At 38.3% G+C, this 23,034-nt stretch overlaps 2 protein-coding genes across 7 annotated transcripts in view; one reads left to right on the forward strand and one right to left on the reverse strand.

Annotated features, from left to right (window-relative positions):
- fut11 (fucosyltransferase 11 (alpha (1,3) fucosyltransferase)) overlaps nt 1–1,337 on the forward strand; it is a 6,263-nt gene extending 4,926 nt beyond the window's left edge. The window contains exon 5 of the mRNA XM_017474238.3: nt 568–1,337. Coding sequence (XP_017329727.1) covers nt 568–712 — 145 coding nt within the window. The 3' untranslated portion in view covers nt 713–1,337. The remainder of the gene's footprint in view (nt 1–567) is intronic.
- znf185 (zinc finger protein 185 with LIM domain) lies at nt 1,263–21,890 on the reverse strand. 6 transcript variants are annotated; one of them, XM_053682420.1, is made up of 32 exons: nt 21,686–21,888; nt 20,405–20,443; nt 19,949–20,066; nt 19,735–19,839; nt 19,584–19,610; nt 19,441–19,494; nt 18,476–18,523; nt 18,255–18,335; nt 18,081–18,161; nt 17,753–17,809; nt 17,602–17,652; nt 17,409–17,507; nt 17,195–17,248; nt 16,767–16,838; nt 16,261–16,362; nt 15,279–15,368; nt 13,224–13,292; nt 12,865–12,921; nt 11,667–11,750; nt 11,441–11,515; nt 10,496–10,552; nt 9,638–9,715; nt 9,170–9,220; nt 9,037–9,072; nt 8,671–8,715; nt 8,123–8,191; nt 7,934–7,966; nt 4,590–4,673; nt 4,416–4,487; nt 3,880–3,936; nt 3,501–3,606; nt 1,263–1,882 (listed from the first exon to the last, which is right to left on the reverse strand). In XM_053682420.1, exons 2-32 carry the CDS (start codon nt 20,412–20,414, stop codon nt 1,784–1,786), a joined length of 2,121 nt encoding a protein of 706 aa, XP_053538395.1. In that variant the 5' UTR covers nt 20,415–20,443; nt 21,686–21,888; the 3' UTR covers nt 1,263–1,783. The 6 variants fall into 6 exon arrangements, with proteins under 6 accessions (XP_053538395.1, XP_053538397.1, XP_053538396.1 ...); XM_053682422.1 differs by lacking the exon at nt 3,880–3,936 and having other exon boundaries at nt 21,686–21,890; XM_053682421.1 differs by lacking the exon at nt 19,584–19,610.
- Nucleotides 21,891–23,034: the final 1,144 nt, after the last annotated feature.

The raw sequence follows: 23,034 nt of genomic DNA on the forward strand, positions 1-23,034 counted from the left end.
AAAGAAGCTGAGGGTGAAGGTGATGGACTGGCCAAGCATGTCTCCTCACTTAGGGGTGTACTCACTTTTGTTGCCAGCAGTTTAGACATTAATGGCTGTGTGTTAAGTTATCTTGAGGGGACGGCAAATTTACACTGTTATACAAGCAGCACACTCACTACTTTACATTGTAGCAAAGTGTCATTTCTTCAGTCACATTTTTGTCACATTAAAAGATATAATCAAATATTTACAAAAATGTGAGGGGTGCACTCACTTTTGTGAGATACTGTATTTCCCCCACTGTAAATGATAGGAATCAGATTGACAGTATACATGTGCTGATAAATAGATATTTGAGCTAAACTCCAGGTGTCTTATAGGATTTCTTAAAATCCTAACAGCTTTAATCCGATTTCAGAATGTTTACTTGACTACCCAAGTAATCTGATATCTGTCCCGGTTGATGAGTTTATTAGTGCGCATGTAAACACACTTCATGAAGAGTACTGTTAGGAATTGGTTTGAAGCATCGTAAAAGATCTGAAGTATGTACTGTGAGCCTAACCGTTGTGTGTTTTTGTTCAGCTGGCTCCAGATGTGGCCGCAGGACTACTGGCAGAGTCTGGACCAGGCAGAGGGCCTGGTGTCACTGATCAATCACAACGAGTCTGACCCCGGACTGCTATGGCAACACATTCACCGAATGGCTGCGAGCAGGAACGGCCAGTGACACGAGAGCACCCCCATAACGTTACCTCGTGAGCTTATGTAAGGGAAGAATTTTTCAAACGAAGGACCACTTGTACCAAAAACACACACTAAAGAACAACTGGATCAAACTCATCTTGCAGTGCAATCATTTTTTACTTGTTAATGGGTCGAATGGGTCATTTAGCTAAGGGCCGAAACCATAGGAAGCAAAAAAAAAAAAAAAAAAGTCATTTTCTAAACAGTAAGCATATATCTTTTACATTTCATATATATTTCATACGCGATTAGTTTCTGTTTTGACATTATTTTCAGTATTATAAAAAGGGCTGTTTAAATCATATTTGGAAACACATTACAACATGATCTGCATATGAATAAGATCGTTCTGTTTCTGTTTATCAGTGCAGCTGTTATGAACAAGCCCTTACGTGCTTTATGAATAATTTATTGTTCAGGATGCGGAACTTGACATTTAAGCTGCTGTTCTTGTCAAATAGAAACTGCTTTGTGTCTTCCAGGCATTTTTAGCCTTTTAAATGTGCACATATGTAAACATTTTGATACCAGTATTCTATATAATATTTATTTATTTTCTCTTTTTACACTTTGTAAAGAACAACGATTAAAGAGATATACTCAGTAAACTTGATACCTTTTGTGGTTTATGGCAAAATCTAAAAGGTGAATAAATACAACAGGCATTTTACAGCCCTACATTTATTCACAGTTTTAAGAAGTATATTCATCCTCTGAAGAATGCACAGCAAAGGAAACCGTGTTTTTTTTTCCTCCATAATACAACACGTTTAAAAGATGAAAAGGCTAGAAAATTGTAGAAAAAGTGAAAACCCACTCAACCAAACACACTTGATGCTGATTTCGAAGGCACTTATCACAATTGGATGAAAGCAAAAGACATAGAAGAAGAATAACTGTTTTGGGAATGTAAACCAATTCAAACAGCACCTACTTCCGATAGAGTCAAACCAACAAAAAAAAAACTCAGGAATTAAAATGGTCTCAGGATCTACATTGGTTACTAACGTTCACCAGAGTAGCGAAGCGGAAAGCACGTCAATACAACCTCGCTTTAAATAACATTAGAATAACAGCTCTCGCAGTGGACCATCCCATTGTGCAAAAACATGCTGTCGATGAAATCACCCATTGGCTTAGTGCAGATACCACACTGGGGGGGAGAGGGAAAAAAAAAAGAGAAACATATTGTTCTTTTAGTTTGTTATAATTTTTTTTTTTAAGTCCTTTTGTTTAATATAGTTACCAGCCTAAAAATACAACAAATGAACATATACATTATATATGTGTAAGAACTTGTTTTAAATCTATTATACCACAGCGCTGTCGAATCTCTCCTGATTGGTCAGACATTATGGTTTCTATAGTGACTTATATATGGTTTACACTAAACACCTAAGGCTGATATTAAACGGCTTTAAAAAATAATAATAAAGTTTAGAAAATGGATTGATTTGGTGAAGATTTCTGTAATGAGATGTTTGTTTAACATTTATGGAGAGTCTCCAGTGTCAGAGCCAGGTAACAGTCAGTAAGAGAGTCTTCAGGAAAGAACTAGTGAGGGAATCACTGTTTATAGCTGTTGTAAGTCAATATAAACCATAATCGATCAGCCATAACATTAAAATGACCTGACAATGTTGTGTATATCCCCCTTGTGCCACCGTAACAACTCTGACCCGTCGAGGCATGGACTCCACAAGACCTCTGAATGTGTGCTGTGATATCTGGCACCAAGACGTTAGCAGCAGATTCTTTAAGTCCTTTAAGGTGCGTGGTGGAGTTGTCCAATGTCCCACAGATACTTGATCTGATTGAGATCTGAGGAATTCGGAGGCCAAGTCACCACCTTGAACTCTTTGTCATGTTCCTCAAAGCGTTCCTGAAAAAGTGTCAGGGTGCATTATCCTGCTGAAAGAGACCACTGCTATAGGAAATACCGTTTCCATGAAGAAACGGTTTTTTGGAGCATCACTCTGCCTCCTCAGGCTTGCCTTTGTCCCATAGTGCACCCTGGTGCCATCTCTTCCCCAGGTAAGTGACGCACACGCTCCTGGTCATCCACATGATGTAAAAGACAACATGATTTATCAGACTAGGCCACCTTCTTCTATTGCTCCATGGTCCAGTTCTCCTGCTCACGTGCCAATTGTAGGCACATTTGATCATGGACAGGGGTCAGCATGGGCTCTGCAGCTACGCAGCCACATATGCAGCAAGCAGTGATGCACCGTTTGATCTGACGCCTTTCTATCATAGCCAAAATGAACCTTTTCAGAAACTTTTTTTGTGCTACAGTAGCTCTTCTCTAGGATCGGACCAGATGGGTAATCCTTTGTTCCGTACGCACATTAATGGGTGTCCAGGACACTGTTGCCGGTTCCCCAGTTGTTGTTCCTTGGACCATTTTTGGTAGGTATTAACCAACGCATACCAAGAACACCCCTGCCATTTTGGAGATGCTCTGATCCAGTCGTCTAGCCATCACAATCTGGCCCTTGTCAAAGTTGCTCAGATCCACACACTTGCCCATTTTTCTTGCTTCCAACACATCAACTTCAAGAACTGACTGTTCACTTGCTGCCTAATGTATCCCACCCCTTTGCAACGAGATAATCAATATTATTCACGTCACCCGTCAGTGGTTTTAATGTTATGGCTGATCGGTGTATAATAGAAACTAACGTGTCTAGTGGACGTTCATTAAATTTTACTATAAACTGGTGTGGTATAAGAGGAATGTGTGTGTGTATAACTGTACTAGAATGTACCTTGAAGCATTCAGGATGGCACAAGATGTTGAGGTGGTCAATGGTGATCTTGGAGTCGTTTCCTACAAGACGACCACAATATTTGCAGGCGCTCATACTCTCAGTGCTGAACCGAGAGAGAAATAAAACAGGGGAAAAAAACTCATTAGAAATATAAAAAGCACATCATTGCAATTCATATGGAGCTGTAACATTAGCTGTATTGCTGCTGTTTCGTGTTGGGCAGATCCTGAGTGTAATGAGCTTACTGCATATCGAGGACAGTTTCATATATTACTCGGTGAATCGCCCCTGTGAGACGTTGTCATTTACCATAACATAATACTTCTGCTGCCATTCTAACACGGTCTTAAACTGATTTCCTTTAATGTATAGTTACCTGGACGGGCTGCTGTATGCATAACTGCTGGAGCTTGAGGTCACATAATCATAGTCACTGTGGGCCAAAAAACAGAGATTGGCCTTTTCCATACATGACAGCTTTATTCCCAGATCATTATACGGCTCAGTCCATTGCACTAAGTAATGTAATGAACATAACCGTCACTGCAATTGTTTCGTGTTCCCATGACTAGTGGAGTAATACATTGGCCTGCTTTATTTCTACAGCCTCCTGGGAGACCTTAAACAGCACCAGAAAGCCTCATTATGCTTCTGTAATGTTGCTAGAAATAGCAGTTTCATATTTTGTTTTGATAATAAGTTTGGATATGATCTGTGAAATTTTCATTAAAAGGGGAAGGGGAACAGTATAAAAAAGCCCCCCCCCCCCCCCCCCCCACACACACACACACACACACACACACACACACATAAAACTTTATATCTTTCAAATGAATCATTTGAAACATTGTTTACAACTGCTAATAATGGTAATGAAATATAGTATATAGTGCATATAAAGGAGTCTCTCACTTGTCATATCTGCTAGTGCTGAATCTGGGCAGATCAGATGACTTCACATATGATTTGACATAGACTAAATTCCTGGAAAGGAGGAGAAATAAAGGAATTGAAGAATGAACATATGGACCTATTTATTCATAAAGATTCACAATTCGAAATCTGTCATGCAAATACTGTACATACTTTTTAATTTCGGTGTCCAGCTCCGGGAAACTGTTTCCTTCTGTTCTGGTGTAGGTATTGTAACTACTGGTGTAGGCATTGTAACTACAAAATAAGATACAACATACAGGATAATAATATTACAGATTATCTACGTATATGTGCATTTTGCACTGATTTGCTGATATGAAATTAGCCCAGTGGTTTTCTGGTCTTATTTTGCACTTCTATCAAGGAGCATATGGAAATGGGAAAGCTCTCGTAGCAATTTCATTAATGGGTTGGCTGTGTAAGTCTCAGCAGTCTTTTTTACAGAATGCAGGGATTTAGAACATCTATATGAATGTGATCATGAAAGTGAAGCTCTTAGTGAAGCTCTCACCCTAAAATCAGTTTGATTTCTAAATCTAATCATTAGTTCTGGATAACACCCATTATATAGTAAAAGAAGTATCAGTTACTATTGATATTGCATTACTAATGTTACAGTGTTACTTAGGAACACTTGTATTTTCTGGTTTGCATGAAAAAATACTTAAAAGGTTCTCATGCCAATATGTGGTGTTTATCAATATATACCAGTATGTAAGCACAGTGCTGTGAAAATGTATTTGCCCCTATCCTGATTTCTTCGGTTTTTGTGTACATCTCATATTAAGTTTTTTCAGAAATTAAAACAAAATCATTAGATGAAGCAAAGGTGACCTGAGTAAACACCAAATACAGTTTTTAAATGAGAATGTTTTTTTTTTTTTTTTAAGCAAAAAAAGTTATCCAATACCAACTGGGCAGTGTGAAAATGTATTTGCCCCCATAGGTGCAAATTCCCCAAATCTGTGAAACTGTATTCATAATGGGGTTCAGCTGGACTAGACACAACCAGGCCTGATTACTGCAAACCCTTTTCAATCAAATGAACACTTAAATAGAACTTTATTCAACAGCATGAAGCTGGGTAAATGGTCTTACCCAGTAACACACTATGCCAAAGTTGAAAGAAATTCCAGAAACGATGAGGAAGAAGGTGATTGTGATACATCAGTCTGGGAAGCCTGATGGCTACAAGGCTATTTCAAAGGCTCTGGGACTCCAAAGAACCACAATGAGAGCTGTTATCTCCAAATGGAAAAACTCTGCACATTAGTGCACCTTCCCAGAAGTGGCTGACCTTCCAAAATTCCTCCAAGAGCTCAGCAACGACTCATCCAGGAAGTCAAAAAAAATGCCAAGGACAACATCAAAGGAACTACAGGCCTCTCTTGCATCAAAAAAGGTCACTGTTCATGACTCCACTATCAGAAAGACACTGGGCAAAAATGGCATCCATGGAAGAGTGGCGAGGTGAAAACCACTGCTGACCCAGAAGAACATTAAAGCTCATCTGAAGTTTACCAAAATACACCTTGATGATCCTCAAACCTTTTGGGAGAATGTTCTGTGGATGGAGGAGTTGAAAGTGGAACTGTTTGGAAGACAGGCGTCCCGTTACATCTGGCGTAAACCAAACACCAAATTCCACAAAAAGAACAACATACCTACGGTCAAGCATGGTGGTGGGTGTGTGATGGTGTGGGGATGCTTTGCTGCTTCAGGGTCTGGGCAACTTGCAATAATTGAGGGAAACATGAATTCCTCTCTCTACCAGAAAATCCTAAAGGAGAATATCCGGCCTTCAGTCAAGGTGAAACTCAAGTGCAACTGGATTATGCAGCAAAACAATGGTCCAAAGCGTAGGTGTAAGTTCACTTTTGAATGGCTCAAAAAAATATATGAAATTAAAGTTGTGGAGTGTCTTAGTCAAAGTCCTGACTTGAACCAATTGAGATGCTGTGGCAGGACCTTAAACGGGCAGTTCATGCTCAAAAACCCTCCAATGTGGCTAAACTAAAACAGTTCTGCAAAGAAGAAAGGGCCAAATTCCACCACAGTGCTATGAAAGACTGATCTCCAGTTATCGGAAGTGTTTGGTTGCAGTTCTTGTTGCTAAAGGTGGCACAAACAGATTTTTGTTTGTGAGTGATAGGTGTTGAGTGATGAGTGATAGGTGTTGGATGAGTGATAGGTGTTGGATAACTTTTTTTTTGCTTCAATAAAAAAAAAATCAATAAATAAAAACTGTATTGTATGGTTACTCAGGTTGCCTTTGTTTTATGTTGTGTTTTGTTTGAAGATCTAATACTATTTAATATAAGTATAAAAACAGAAGAAATCAGAAGAACTCTTTTTCACAGCACTGTATATACTGATATATAGTGATATACACCATTTATATATCAGTATAAGACAAGTATAGTACTATGACAGCTAAAACAATATATTTTTAAAAACAAAACCTAACAAATACATAATAAATAAACACAAAAACACATTTTTAAAATGATTACAAGAGAAAAAAACTAAGCCCGCATAAACCGTTTTTTTTATTATTATTATTATTATTATTTTACACGGAGTAAAAATCTCATTAAAAAGGTTATTTACACTCACCATCCACTTTATTAGGAACACACGTACCCTTCACTCATTCATGCAGTTATCCAATGTGCTAGTCAAGTGGTAGCGGTACAATGCACAAAATCATAAATATCATCAGAATGGGGGAAAATGTGATCTCAGTGACTTGGACAATGGCATAGTTGCTGGTTCCTGGTTTGCATGGGCTGGTCTGAGTATTTCACAAACCGCTAAACTACCAGGATTTTCATGCACGACAGTCTCTAGAGTTTACCCAGAGTTGTGTGTAAAATAAAATAAAATTTTTAAAAATAGCTGACAGGACGTTTGTGTTAACTCAAATAACCACTCGTTACAGCTGTGGTGAGCAGAAAAGCATCTCAGAACGCATAACCCGTCAACTCTCAAAGCAGATGAGTTACAAAGGCAGACAATCCCATTGGGTTCCACTCCTGTCAGCTAAAAACAGGAATCTGAGGGAATCTACAAGTTTGCTCACAAACCTGACAGTTGAGAATTGGAAAAAGGCCAAGCGAACAGGAAATCAGCAGTTTTCCTAAAATACTACCACCAACGACCATGCTATGGTCAAAGCTCAATGTGAACATCACCTGAAGCTCTTGACCTGTATTTGCATTGTTCTCATACCACGTGATTGACTGGTGTACAGGTGTTCCTAATAAAAGTCATGAGTGAGTGGATATATCTAATAAGAACTTTACACACACACCAAGATTTGGTCACAAACAATACAACACAACTAAACTCAGCCAGACTCAAATGGCATTAATGCCATTTTTAACAATGCATATTATAAAAGAATTGGTGAATGAGCTACTATTATTCAGATTTTTTTCTGGAGCAGAGACCAAATCCAGTTTCATATTGCTAAGAGTGTTACTCATACTTACTCATCGGTTGGTTCTGGGTCTGGCATGGGCTTACTGTGAGGAAAACAGTCAAACATAAAACGCTTCTAAAATCATACAATGGTTATATACTGCTAGTAAATGTAAATAAATGCAATTTCAGTTAAAAAATATATATATATATTTAAACAACACAAATGAATAATAAGACGGTAAGGACGTGCTGTTTACCTGTCCTCTGTTGCGGAATCTATAGTGGGAACCGTCCATTTCTCCCACGGCGAGCTAGTTTTAGAGGACCTAGTTTTAGAAGACATGTGAATATCATTGTCAAAAAAGGTCGTCATGCATTTTCGGTATATACTGAAAGGAAACTGGTGATGCCTGAGAAGTAGTAACTTGATATGCAGCAAATAGTAGAGTTCAATTCAATTCTATTTTATTTGTATGGCGCTTTTTACAATGGACATTGTCTCAAAGCAGCTTTACAGAAATATATAAACACGGGATACAGATTTTAAGTGTGTGAATTTATCCCTATTGAGCGAGCCGGGGGCAACGGTGGTGAGGAAAAACTTCATAAGATGTTAAAAGGAAGAAACCTTGAGAGGAACCAGACTCAGAAGGGAACCCATCCTTATCTGGGTAGAGGCCTTTTGGTAAAGTCTATTTTTATGACCGCACCAGCATCAGTTAGGTCAGCAAGACAAGTGCGGTCATTAATAATACAAGCAGTGACTATTATAGCGTGTTAAAGCAAGAGAAAGAAATTGACTCACTTCTGCTCGAATGTGACTGAAACTGTCTGCTGTTGGCCGTTATTTCTGAAAGATAACATTAACAGTTCACATGTTAAAATATTAATAATTTATTTGTAATTGTTTCTTTATATATATATATATATATATATATATATATATATATATATATATATATATATATATATTATTTTATTTTATTTTTTTAAGGCACAGGTGGGTATAATGAGTAGATTAAAATTTTTAGCTTGAAATTTTTAACGCACTGCTATGTTTTTTTTTTTTTAAACATTTTTCTTTTTATCTAGCTCTTTATCTTTCATATTATTCAGTTTTAACATCATCATCATTCAGCAGCATGTTCAGTGGTTCTGTCTGTACACGTACCTGTCGGACAGAAGAGGATCAAAGTACTCTACAGAGCTGCCAGAAAAAGAGAGAGAAGGTGTTGCATTTGTAATAGGTGTGATGTGTACACAGATGATTGCCTGCTTTGTCACCTTTAAGCCCAAAGCATTACCTCTTTGTAGACTCTCTCACTATCGGGATCGGATCGAATGGATCAGCAGAGCTGGGGGGGGGACACAAAAAAAAACAAAAAAAACAATTTCACACTGATTTCACTCTGAAAGGCGAGAAAACACTTTGGCACATGCGAATTAAATTCTGATGTCATTGTTAATAGGGACTCCAGTCAGTACTACTGATGAGTATTACTCTCTATTACTGGATCTTTTCTGTTCTGTGTAAATGGTTCTTAGTTCGGCGTGCTGCAGGAGTAGAATGGTTTTTTTGTTTAAAAAAAAAAAAAAACACCTCTATACCTAAATCAATATGAATCCTTTCAGGTGAAAACTGCAGGTAGCTCAGGAATTAAAAGACCACTAAATTACAGCTCGTTCTTTTGTATTGAGAGCTCATGTTTGTTCACTGTACAGGATTCGCACAACTATAATTAAATCATGGTGAAGAGAAATCGATGCTGTACCTCTTCTCGACCGTCTTTGTCTTTGTCGTCACCGTTGTCGTCGTCTCCATTGTGCTCTGTGTTTTGTCTGTCCTGAGTCTAGAATGAAGATGACAATAACTCAATGATGACTAAGATGATTTTTTTTTTTTTTTTTTTGCTAGCTTGTCGTATGTAGAAAAAACACAAAACAATAGTGTTCATCTGTCCCTGTTGGTGTCGGTGAGAATGACATCATAAGCCAGCAGGTTCAGAGATTGACTAGTCTTCTGTGTTTGAAGCAAAGAGCTGAGGAAATAGCCAGTAACAAGCTCAGATCATCATGTCACATAAACACTAGATATGTCCTCTGGGCATTTGATCATACTGAATATTGAGGCAAAAACCATTTGTTACACAGTGCAAAAGTCTTTGGACGCGTGAGAAAATGAAGGGGTTTTTTTCTGAATCAGTTTGCAGTTTGTTTCTTGTGGGTGTTATGAAGTTTGCACATGTTTTCATAGATGCAATCTTTCATAGACGCAATCCTAATCAGGGCCTACTCAGTGTCCTATCATACTTCCTTCTTGATTGCAGTTAAGATTGGTTATCGTGCTGAAAGCAAGTCTTATTTTCCCCAGACATGGCCTGCATGATGAATGTTTCCACGTATAAAAATATTGTTTGAAATGCATGTGCATCCATGATTCACCCAAACCTTCACACAGGCATTAGTGTGCTTAAAGAGTCGAGTTTTCTAGTAGGAAATGTCAAAACTGCACTGTGTGAAGAGTTTTCCCAAGCTGCTACACATATTCAGTTTTTTAATGTTATGATATTGCTATAAAATCAAGAGAGATGGGTTAATGGGAAAGAAGTGAATAGCACATAGTCTCTCACCCTCCTGTCAGCAGGTCAGTGGTGGTGGGGATGGGGTCCACCAAATTCTGTTGAGTGCTTTCAGTGGGGGGGGGGGGGGGGGGGGGACGGAAGCGAGAATGTTACTATACATGATAACACATTATATAGATCATAATACATGACAACGTGCTTATAATATGCACTAGAAATGGTATTGCAACCCTTTACCACCGTTAGAGCATTAAAAGAGCTTTAGAACCCTATTTCAAGTTGGAAATAGTTTCGTTTTTATTGGCAGATAATTTCTACATTTAAGCTTTTATGTCTAGAAAGAAGCAAAATGATCTGTGATAATAAAGCATAGAATGAGCAAAAACATCTAAAAAAGCATATAAGAATAATCATATTCGATTTACAACCGTCTGAAATGGAAGAAATCTTAGCAAAAATTTGCACTGATTCAAGATATTTTCACTCGCTAAGATAAGTTTAGTTTATGTTTCTGCAACACGTAACCCCACTATGCACCATGCTCCTTTCAAACCTTCAAGACAAGGTAAGACCCACCATCCTTTAAGATAAAAGACAGACATGTATCAAGACTCTTTGCTGTACTGGCTCCCAAGCGTTGGATCAAACCTCTCCTGGCTATCTGAACAGCCGAGTCACTGTCTTCAAATGAAGACATATAGTACCTCTTCACTAAACACTTAAATGAGCACTAATGAAGAAAAAAAAAAAAACTAGTCCCGTAATGCATTCTTACTGCATTGACTCATTGTATGAACATCTCGCTAACAGGGTTTTAGTTTGATAGTATTCTTATACACTGCCATATTTGTACTACAATGAGGATGTGTTTTTGAAGGAGACTACTGTATAAAGCCCTTCTGTAAGTCAGTCTGGATAAGTGCCAAAGGTTGTGCAAGCATTTGACTGGATTTAAAAAAAAAAAAAAAAAAAAAAAAAAAAGGGGTACTGTACCTTTTTACGTCCTTCTTGGTCTGCACAACAGTCTGGGTGATCTCAATTTTGGTATTTGTTTTATTAGTGCTTAGTCTGAGAAGGAGATCAGAGAGATGAACGGATCAATAAAACGCTGAAATACTTTTTCTCGCCCCTCTTGTTAAATCTCTAGAGTCTTGGTTAAAAAGGTTTAGAATAAATTAATTAATAAATAAACAACCACAACATAAAGATTCCTGCTTACTGGTCAGTACTGGTGTCAATGGGGATGATATCGACTGCAAGCAGGTCCAGAGATCCTTTAGTCTTTGGTGTCTTGGGTAGAGAGCTGCAGAAATAGTCAACGATTCACCTCGGAATTTTAGGTAATGAGAGTCTTAAAGCACTCACAGAGGTCCACACTGCTACTCTATCCCAATTCAAACAATTATATACAAACCCTGAACTGGGCTGGGGATAAGACTATCCTAAATGGATAATCACTGCTACAGAGCTTAATGTATCTCCCTTTAATTCTGCCTATAACATACACGATATGATCAAAAGTTTGTGGACACCTGACCATCACACCATTGTGTGGTTCTTCCCCAAACTGTTCTTCTGCCCCTAAGTTGGACGCACCAATTGTATAGAATGTCTTTGTATGCTGTAGTATTACAATTTCACTTCACTGGAACTAAAGGACTACAAACCAGTTCCAGCATGACAACAAAGACATGGTTTGCCAAGATTGGTGTGGAAGTACTCGAGTGGAATGTACAGAGCCCTGACCTCAACCCCACTGAACACCTTTGGGATGAACTACAACACAGACTAATGCTCTTGTGGCTGAATGAGCACAAATCCCCACAGCCACGCTCCAAAGTCTAGTGAAAAGCCTTCCCAGAAGAGTGGAGGTTATGAGGGGACTAAATCTGGAATGGGATGTTCAACAAGTATATTTGGGTGTTATGTTCAGGTGTCCACAAACTTTTGGGTATACAATGTAGTTTAAGAAATCCTAAATATATTTCATCAAATATCGAGGACATGCTTTATTTTTTTAAAGATTTCTGCAACAGTCGTTTTTGGTATGTCTTAAAGCTTGTCATCTAGCGTAAGTGTGATTTCCTCACGCTGTGAATATCGGGCTTTGATCAGGTTTTTGGATATCTATGTGCCAAAATGAACTGGACATAAGCCGAAGAAAAATCTGTTTTTTTCTTCCTTTTCACTTTCAAGGGTAACATTTCTAGCATTTTAAAACCGTAGACCTTTACGTAACATACAGAAAACAAACTACATGCAATTATATATAGAAGAACATTTCACCATGTGAAGGGTTTTCTCAGACTTTTACATATATTTAGTATTTTGAAATAAAATATGTTATGACTGTCTTGCTGTAAAATCAAAGCGATATGGGATAATGTGAAAGTATTGAATAGCACAAAGTCTCTTACCCTCCTGACAGCAGGTCGGTGGTGGTGGGGACGGGGTTCACCAGCTTCTGTGGAGTGCTTAAAGTGAAAAAGGGAACGTTAACATGCAAGATAACATTCAAATGCACATGACAGCACAACAAAGTGATTATAAGAAACACTAATATGTCTGCATTTGAAATGGAAATCCACCCCTTCGCCAGTCAGAGCATTAATGAAGCTCTAGCGCCTCCATGTGGCTATTTTGCAAAACAGTCGACTTATTACATACTCAAGTCGCGTGCAAGCAAGGGCAATCTATAAAAATTCAGCAGCACCATTCATGTTTGGATGATGAATTCAGTATATTGGTTTGCTTTTATCGAGAAAGACACACTGACCTCTCAGTCAGATCCAGGAGATCGGTATCAATCAAGACGCCGGTCTTCTCAACTGGCTTTGGGTTGATACTGAGTAAAGAGAAACAGAGAGACAGAAGATATTGCGAGGAAATGATGAGAAAGCCAGCTACATCTTTTAATCAATTCATTAATGCGAATCTCTTAGCGGATCAGTGCTAATCTGTTAAATAAATCTCCTAACACATACCGCTGCAGCCAAATACAACATTACACAGGTTCATGTAGTTCTTGATGTCACATCAATTAGGAGTAAGTATGAAATTCTGACAAGTACATGAAGAAAAGGACACAAAATTAATGCCTGATATCCATGCCTGATAGATAGATGATATGGACCTACACCGCATCCACAAATAAAAGTAGTCCATGGTGAATATATAATGCACTTCGCTTAATATAGAGTATAATGCACCATGCAACAATAACATGTTTTCTTTATTAAGCGACACGTTGTAGATTTGATCTGTTACAGCTACATTTAACGTTGTGATATTCTCACGCAACAAATTTTTGGCCATTTCCTGTTACCGTTTACATTATAGCAGCTCTTAAAAGTCATCTAGCCATTTTTCTCTCTTTTGAAGTAAATAAAAAGCACAAAGCAATGAAAACTGACTACAGCTGACACTGGAGACTCCTTCCAAAAAAATGCTAAATAAATGTATCCTCACTGAAAGCTTTCAACAATTACGTTTTTGTATGAGCGTCCATCATACAAGTCCCTGAGAATGCTGTTACTATAGAAAGAATAATGTATTCATATAAACCTGTGTCAACTATTTTCAGAGTTGCTGTTATAAAAAATAATAATAATAATAAACCATCAGCACCTTCTGACCAATCAGATTTGAGAATTCAGCAGCACAGTGGTATAATGTCAAACAAGGTTAAATAGGACTCAAGAGGAAGTGAGGTGACACATAGCAGATATAATAGTTGTTTTTTAAACTGAGAAAGATCAGACTTTTTTCAGGCCAGTTTGACCATTCTTTCTTTGAAACTTAATTCACGATATCTCTACGCTTGGCTTTAAAATGAATTATTTTTTCAAATGGTATCACATCTACTTTTTATGTTTATTACTAAGGAATCTTGTTTAACAGTATAACTGCATTTCAGATCCTATTTCATGGACTCGTTTATTGTTATTATCCATACGCATGAAAAGTTAAATACTGCAATGGTAACATTAAAGCGCACCTATTATGGTTTTGAAATGTACCTAATTTTGTAACTAGCTCCCCCCCCCCGTGTCACAAACGACTCGTTAAATGATCCATTCTAACGGATTCATTCTAAACTCCTCCTTTCAGAGAGCATACTCTGCTCTGATTGGTCAGATGTCCGAGTCATTTCTGATTGGTCTACCAATGAAGACCAGAGGCGGGGCTTTTTGTTACAACCCTGTGTAGGTTGGTACAGGAAGTCAAGTCCGGAATTACGAACGACTCGATTCAGCTCTTCAGAATCGGTTCCTTCTTTTGGGAGTCAATAACTCCGCTTGTCGTACGTTTTGACTTCTGAAACTTTGCAGACTTTTTACATTCACAAACAGTTCTTTAACACACTACATGAAAGGTAATATTTGAAAAACGATAATAGGGGCACTTTAAGAACAGTTTAACATAATAGATCAACGTAATACATCATGTATCTGTATTAGAGTGCTGAATCGGTCTCATTATAGCTTATTTGGCTCTGAAATTATCTACCTGAAAGCCTGATATCAGTCGACATTCTAAGCATTAAGCCTAGTTTTATTTTATTACATAATTTTTAATTGCTATAGTCGTTCCCTCTTCGTTCTTACTTTACTTTATCCTTGTTTCTCACTCTTATTCTTTGTGGGAAAACATTCTGTAAATTTGAGGACGAGGCTTCACTGACTGGTGCACAGTGGGAAACCTGCTGCACAAGGGATGGGGATATCCTCCATTCAAAGTAGAAAGCCTCAGTGAAGAACAAGAGGCGTGACCTATGTACTGTATTTACACTTGCTCTATAATGATCTTTAATAATGTAAATGTGTTAAACCTTGGTTTAGGAGTGGCGTCTGGTTTGGGCTTGGGTTCAGGCGTTGTGGGTGGGACTTCCTTTACAGCTGGAGCGACTGGTTCAGTGGCACTAAAGAAGAAACGACAACATTCCAGAAAATGTTCCAGACACATCCACATATCGACTTAGACATGCAGTCATGGATGGCATTCATAACAGAGATTCTACAACTAATGTCGCTGATTGTTGAATGAATCTTCTGGCATGTCAGATTGCCATTAGAGTAAGAATTTTACACATTCATGTGCCATCTTATATATTAAATCTCAATGAAATGAAAGACATAATTGTACTATTTGCTCTGTGAAGGTGTCATAAAAATGTAATGAAGATCATTCCTTAGGAATATCACCAGTGTCCTGATCTGTGTTTGCACTTTGCTTTAATTCTTTTCTTAAAGCCATTGAGTTGGGGGTGGGGGGGGGTAAATAAATAAATCAGCTTGAGTATACAGTATGCATGTGCGTACGTATACGTGTGTACCTGCATCCCATCTACAAATCCGCAAAATAAACTGAATGCTCTGTAGGTTTTTAATATACAAATGGGGAAGAAATTAAAAAGAGAGAAAAGAACAGAAAAAAAAACAAAAACAAACAGTGACCATGTTTTGCTATGGGGTGCATTTGGTTTAGCGTCACTTGTCGTCTTAACAGTAAGAGTCGCTGCAAAAGTGGTCTCTTCCAGGATCAGCCCGCACCCATGCACAGGGCACGAGGACTCACTGAATAGTTTGATGAGGATGAAAATGATGTAATTCATATGCTATGGCCTTCGCCATGACCAGATCTCAATCAAATGAAACGGGTCTAGACAAAGCTGCAGTACGGTTCCAGAGACATCTATAGAGGAATCTATATAAGTGATAAAACTTTTCTGACGTTTCATGGAGCCTAAACGTTGTGGGTTATTTCTCCTTTCATTTGACGCCCATCTATAGCCTAAGAGAAATATAACGTACCTTGCTTTAGGAGTGGTATCTGGCTTGAGTTCAGCTGTTGGCGATTTCTTTAAAGCAGCAACTGGAGCAACAGAAGTGGACTGAGTGATCGTATCCTTGACGCTGTTTCAAAGGTAGACAGTAATGGATAAAATAAATTGTTATATCTTAAAGATATACACATGAATCCAATCATATTTTATAGTGTGTATATATATATATATATATATATATATATATATATATATATATATATATATATATATATATATGAGAGAGAGAGAGAGAGAGAGAGAGAGAGAGAGAGAGAGAGAGAGAGAGAGACAGAGAGAGAGAGAGAGAGAGAGAGAAAGGCAGATAATTTTATCATTCCCATTAGGATTTATGTGATTTGGTATCATTTTGATATTTTCATTAAATCTCAGGTTTAAAGTATTATAAACTACTACTACTACTACTACTACTAATAATAATAATAATAATAATAATAATAATAATAATCTTCTAATAAAAATTCAGATAAAAACCTTGTTTTAAGATTGGCCTCAGGTTTTTTTGTCACTGGAACAGGAGAATTGACTTGAACAACTGGCTTCTTGCTGAGAAAAGAGAGAGACAAGCACAGGGAACATCAAATGAATAAATGTGAAAGGGGGAAAAAAAATAAACTTTTTTTTTTTTTAATGGTTTCGCTTGTGTTCCAGCATGGTTTTTAACTCACACGTCTGTCACTTTCTTATTACATCAAATGAACTTAGATTGATGACCCAAGAGATCGATTCAACAATAGTGTAAACTTCAGAAGCAGGACTCGGCATATATTGTGATTTGATTAAATTTCCTTTTCAAATGAATCAACACTGTTATCAAAAGAAGTCAGTGATGGTGCGGTAAAACTGTAATGGAACACAGGCTTAGACGTTTTTTTCAGAAGTCCAGATGTCATTTGTGGTACCTGGTGGATCCTGAGGTGGACAGCAGGGTGTCCGAGAGAGCACTGAGCGTGTCACTACAAAAACATTTAAATAAATACATTTTTTAAAACAACAACAACAACAAAAAAAAAACATTAAGTATGATCACCATGGAAACAGATCCCAAGGTCAAACTTCATTATATCATTATTTGTATCTACTCCTAGTGTAATATTAAATATACGTATAATAAACCTTTGTTTAGGTGTCGGCTCTGGTTTGGCTTTTGGTTTCAATTCAGCTGTTGCAGATGTGGATTTTGGAGGCATCGGTTCATCAACGCTCATTTCCACACTGTTGGTCGACATAGTCAAAGGTTCAGTGGTGTTTAACAAAAATAAGCTGTGCAGTTCATTTTGGGAGCATTGACTGAAGTGGTTAGGTCTACCTCTGATTAGGAAGAGACACCAGGGTGTCTTCATCGTCACCGATAACTACCCTACACACACACACACACACACACAGATTACAAAGCCATTAGTGACAAACCGCAGCATGTTTTTCAGACATGTGACCTAGCCACAGAAAATACTTTGTACCTTTTAGCAACAAAAGCTGTGGATGACGAAGCAGAGCTGGTGTTCCCTGAAGATGACCTTTAAAGTGTTAAAAATGCATTAAAATATATGAAATAAATTGGTAAGGAGTGTCATAAAACCAGGTGGATATTTTGAAGAAATCTATGATCATAAATCTATGATCCACTATTCGAAAGAAATGGCAGTGAATTACACGTCTGAATAACGATGTACTGCGAAAAAAAAAAATGGCACGCATAGATTTTAGGCCAAACGGTGCTTGAGGAACATCATACTACTTTTATTTTTTTTTCAAAGCACTGGCCCGATACTTCGGAGCAAAACATACTCGAATTTGTTTGCAGCCGAGAGCACATACGATCTCTGTCTTGATGCTGAGCTGTTCAGCATTTTGCTGGCTGTCTCGCTCCTGTAAACACACACAAAGGAAAAGCATGACATCAGACAGTAAAGTTTCATGTCTCCTTTTAGAACATTGACGTCTGTTTTGAGCTCCTCTCACCTCCTCTCCTGTTCTTCAGCACTGAGTGATGGCTCCGACGGCTCTGTTCTCCCCGTGCTCGAGCGAACAGTATGAGGAGCTCTGAGAGCAACACGAGAAGAGCAATTTAATAAACCGAGCACAACTGCTTCGTTTGCGATACGCCTGAAGCTTCGCGGCTTGCCTTCGAATCGCAATCCTTCATTTGCATCGGTTAATGAATTTCAATGTCAAGCACTTACATTTTCTTGTATCCTTCAGAGGCCTTTTTGGTGAAGCCAGATGTTCCACTGAAGAAGTAAGAGTAAGGAAAGAAAAACAATCCTTGATGATACGATCACATATTAGAGCAACTTTCCATAAATTACCATTTAAAAAAAAAAAAAAAGTTCTACATTATTTATGATGAAGATACAGCACTGTGTAAAAGCCTTGCACATGCAAAGAAGCGCTGGGACGCAATGATGCGTTAAAAATATCGAAATGAAACGTTTTGACAATTTTTTTAAAAACTACTATAAAGTGCAGTAAACGCTACTAAACTAAACAAAGTCAATATCTGGTGGACAATCCTTTGTTTTTGAACTCTTTCTAGCAGTACACTGGCGTTCCATACCTCTGGAGAAATGGAAATCGACATTTTCAATCAGTATAAACAAAACGAGTCCGTTATAAGATTAGTCTGGACTCCGTTGGGTTTCTGTGTATAGAGTATCATGGCTGTGTTTAAATGCGTATGAGCAGGGCGAAGGGAAACAATTTACATCCACAATAACATTGGTACAGAAGGTAAAGCAGTACAAGTCAAGCTTTTTTTTTTTTTTTTAAATAGTAAAACATCATATAAACACTGCCATGATAAAATTTGATACATTTTATAGAGAAGTTGGCTGGTAATATTTGCAGCATCTTGGAGAATCTTTCACAGTTCCGTTTCTCTCTCTCTTTTTTTTTTTTTTTGTTTGAAAAGTGCTGTACAATATAATTGACTTCTTTCTTGACTTGCATACAAACATTTCTTCTGTAACACTGAAGTAATGTTTGGAAATCGAACGTTTTTATACTGACTCATTAATGCAGAAGTCATAAAATAAACATATATAACAAATTTCGTATGGGGGGCGGGGGGGACCTAATATTAGGGGGCCCTAAGACTTTTGCATAGTACTGTATTAGTAGTGATAATATTAAAAAGGAGTTGGCGTACATGTAACCATTAGTGGATGAAGCAGGTTTGGTGTCCGTCTTTGTGAAAACACCCCTGCAAAACAAATGTGGTTCATAACCCAAAGCCCCTTTGTCAAATATACATTAGCATGACATGAGCAACTACTGTAAGTACCAGGTTACCTTATCAGATATCCAGATGTTTTAGGACTGTTAAAAAGATCAAATCATGACAAAAAATAGTCACTTAAAAATTTTTAAGCCTCAGGCTGGACATTCCGTAGCATTCTTAAATATGCAAATAATTTGCCAAATCTGAAGCATGGGCTTTCACCTGTTGGGGCTTGGTGAAGGTAGAGGTTCTCGTTCAGGAGGTTTGTCATCAGCTACAGGCTCACTGGCATCGCTGTCGAGCCGACGTGCACGCACCTCTGCAAGCCTTTATTGAATAGTTTGGGAAATGATGCATGATGTATTTATGAATGAAATATATTTCCGATGAAGTCAGATCAGTTCTCTCTCTCTCAAACACACACACACACACTCACCATGGCTTTTCATCTTCCTCCTCCTCTAGTTCAGACTGATTGCGTTGGATCCAGCTGTTGTCTCCTTTCAGTGTAGCACGTACCTTTGTCGTGCGCAGAACAGATTGTCTGTCCCCCCCTACACACACAATTGTACAAGCCAGTTAGGACCTTCCAATAGAAGGGAAGCATTACAACTATGTGGAAATAAGCATGTACATTATGTATGTACTAGGGATATTACTATTGTGTGATAGATATGTTACAAAACAGGTTGCGCATGTCTCTGAGTGCACTCTGGTTTCATGTAGCACATTTTGGAATAAAGGAGAAACCATCCACAAAGGTATGCCATGCACTCAATGTTAATTACTTTTCCTTTAGTCATCATTATTCCGGGTTTAACAAAGAAGCTCATCTCGAGCTTACATGCAGATAACACTATGGGAGGGAACAAAAAAAATCTGTGTAGCTCACCGGTAGACATGGTTTCAGCTTGTTATTTCCAAATTTCGTCTTTAGTCAACCCAGAGTGAAATAAAAAAAAAAAGAGAGAGAAGAAGATAAATAAGCATAACACAATAATACAATAAAGTAAATATAAGACGGTTCAACCTTTCATTTCTGGACATTATTATTTCATCATTTTAAGCATCTCGTTTAATTATCCTATCAGGCGGATGATTTTGCTTCTTACTTGAAAACGAGCAGAGTTATCTCCCAACAGAACGAGTCTATTTCAAGCTTGAAATGAGCACAAATGACTTGAAATAGGTTTAATAATCTTATATTCGGTTTATTGTGATCGAATAATAAGAAATGCTAGATCAAGTTGAGTACATTCGAGGTATTTCCACGTGTTAACGTGTGATCTTTTTGCAGTGTAATCCACAAATGTCATCCAAGTTCTTGATTTCATAAGGAGTTTACATTGCCTGGTGTTAAAAGTTGTTTGGTGGATGTTTTTACGCATTCTTTAAGACCTGTTCGTAATTCCTGAGTCATCGTTTAGCCATGCCATCGAGCCTGTCCCACCACTTTCTCTCAGTACGCGTCCTCTTACACGTATTTTAGTTAACTGTCACCAGTGGGGCAATTATATTTTGGTCAGATTGTATATTTGAATTATGATGAATTTCTGGATGAATTTGTTGTTCAATATGATAAATCCTTTCCGTGTTTACATTAACAGAACATCTCTCTTCATATTCTCAAGAGCTACAGAACTGCATAGGTGAGTGGTTTACTTCCTGCACTACATGCTCATTAAAGCCTTGCTAATGAACTCTTTGTTCATTCAAGTCTGCTCTAGGTGGACTCAAGATGAAATGACTATCACAAAATCACTGGAGTCACAGAACCGTCAACAGACCAAGTTATCCATAGGCCTAGGCGGAAAAAAAAAAGATCTCTACAGTAAACAGAGGTGGAAGTTCAAACACTGTGGCATAAATGACACCCTGGTGACAGAAGAGAAAGCACATGAATCACATTGGCATTAATTAAACAAGATGGAGTGACAAGAAAATGCTAAATAAATGGTTAATGGTGAGTAAAGCCACAGAGAAACATTCGGTCATACGACATCGATTCCTCATGAGGTTTAAATATGTCCTGATGAGAAAGGTGAAAGTGTTAACTAATATTTACACCGCCTGTTAAAGTTCCAACAAGTGAAGTGAAATAAACATTGTGACAGTGAGAAATCTCATTCTCTCTTACACACACACACACACACACTCACACTCAGAAACCTACCTTATCTTAGAAAGCACACATCCAAAACGTGTGTAGAAGGCCTCACTCTGGGCTAGTTTCACGTAATCGGAGCTTTTGATAAATGAGACGAAGTGGTTAACAGCAGGATTGTCTGCTCTGTGTCAGTCCACACACACACACACACTGAGGGAGGTTTGACAGCTGTCTCATGGAGAGAGAGTAGATCTGGGCGTTGACACGACTGACAAGCCCAGCCAGTTTGAGTAGCCTGGCCACCAAAGTCTGGGTGTGTATGTGTGTGCATAAACATGTGTGTGTGTGTGTGTGTGTGTGTGTGTGTGTGTGTGTACTATTTAGGACACAATAGGAGGAGCAATCTTTAGTTATCTACATCTGATTTATTTTCATGTGGAACACAGCTGTCATTGCTCAGATGAAGTCAGAAAGATGATTGAAGGTACACACATTGGCAGTCAGCAGAGATAACACAGATTCCACTCTTACCAAAATAACAGATATAGATTTTTTTTTTCTTCCAGAACAGTTCAGAAAGCAGTTTTGACTCCGGCAGGAATCCAGCGAGCTCAGTGCACATCAGTGTGCATCGTCTTAATTAGGACACATCAGCATGGGAATAGAGCGACGTACTAATTATCATTCACAACACACAGAGAGTCTGATAGACCCTTCGTTAGAACGCAGGGGGACACATGGATGAGAGAAAGATCTGCTGAGTGGCTCACAACAGAGAAACGATGAGTCAAATTTACACATGGGACGTGCGACGTTGTCGGGGCAACACAACACCGAGAGAAGAGGTGCGACTGGAAGAATGAAGACACACCTTTAAGGTACCGAATCCTTTCCCAGTTCAAGGCGAAGGCAGTTTTCTGGAATTTATGACGACGTTGCTATACAAGTGCCCAGCCCTGGGTACCACCTTAAACACAGCTCTGGACAGGTCAGACAGCCTGGGCAACTGATAAACTGATCGAAGTTTACAAAAATGCCAGGTATCTCATCGATGTTTCCCCGTTCCACAACCACACCACGAAGAGGAATGGCAGAAATGTGTAGCAGCAAAAGCTGTGAAGTATGAACAAGTGCAAGTCATGAGGTGGAAGTATCACTGATGGCTTTGTGATCGAGGGTGTGGTCCAGGAACCTGCGCTGTGTTGTGCAACTCTCATGACACACAGACACAGGCATGAAAACTCAGACAATTTGCCCATCCCTAATCTCGAAAGTTCCAAAACGTCTAGTGAATATCAATTGGACAAGTCACAACCAAAAAAAAAAAAACTTCTCAGGAGGTCTGAGGCAAATCAGTCAGCTATTACACTTTAATACACAACCTGTAATGTAAACACAGACGATCCATATGTAAA

Source organism: Ictalurus punctatus, chromosome 8 (genome assembly GCF_001660625.3).
Source record: "Ictalurus punctatus breed USDA103 chromosome 8, Coco_2.0, whole genome shotgun sequence".
Lineage (NCBI taxonomy): Eukaryota > Metazoa > Chordata > Actinopteri > Siluriformes > Ictaluridae > Ictalurus > Ictalurus punctatus.

Coding starts and splice junctions, on each gene's coding strand:
- znf185 (XM_053682420.1), bottom strand. Junction 16,363..16,766: donor GAGGCCAATCTTAAAACAAG/GTTTTTATCTGA, acceptor CCTTTGAAACAG/CGTCAAGGATACGATCACTC. Junction 15,369..16,260: donor GATACCACTCCTAAAGCAAG/GTACGTTATATT, acceptor TTTCTTCTTTAG/TGCCACTGAACCAGTCGCTC.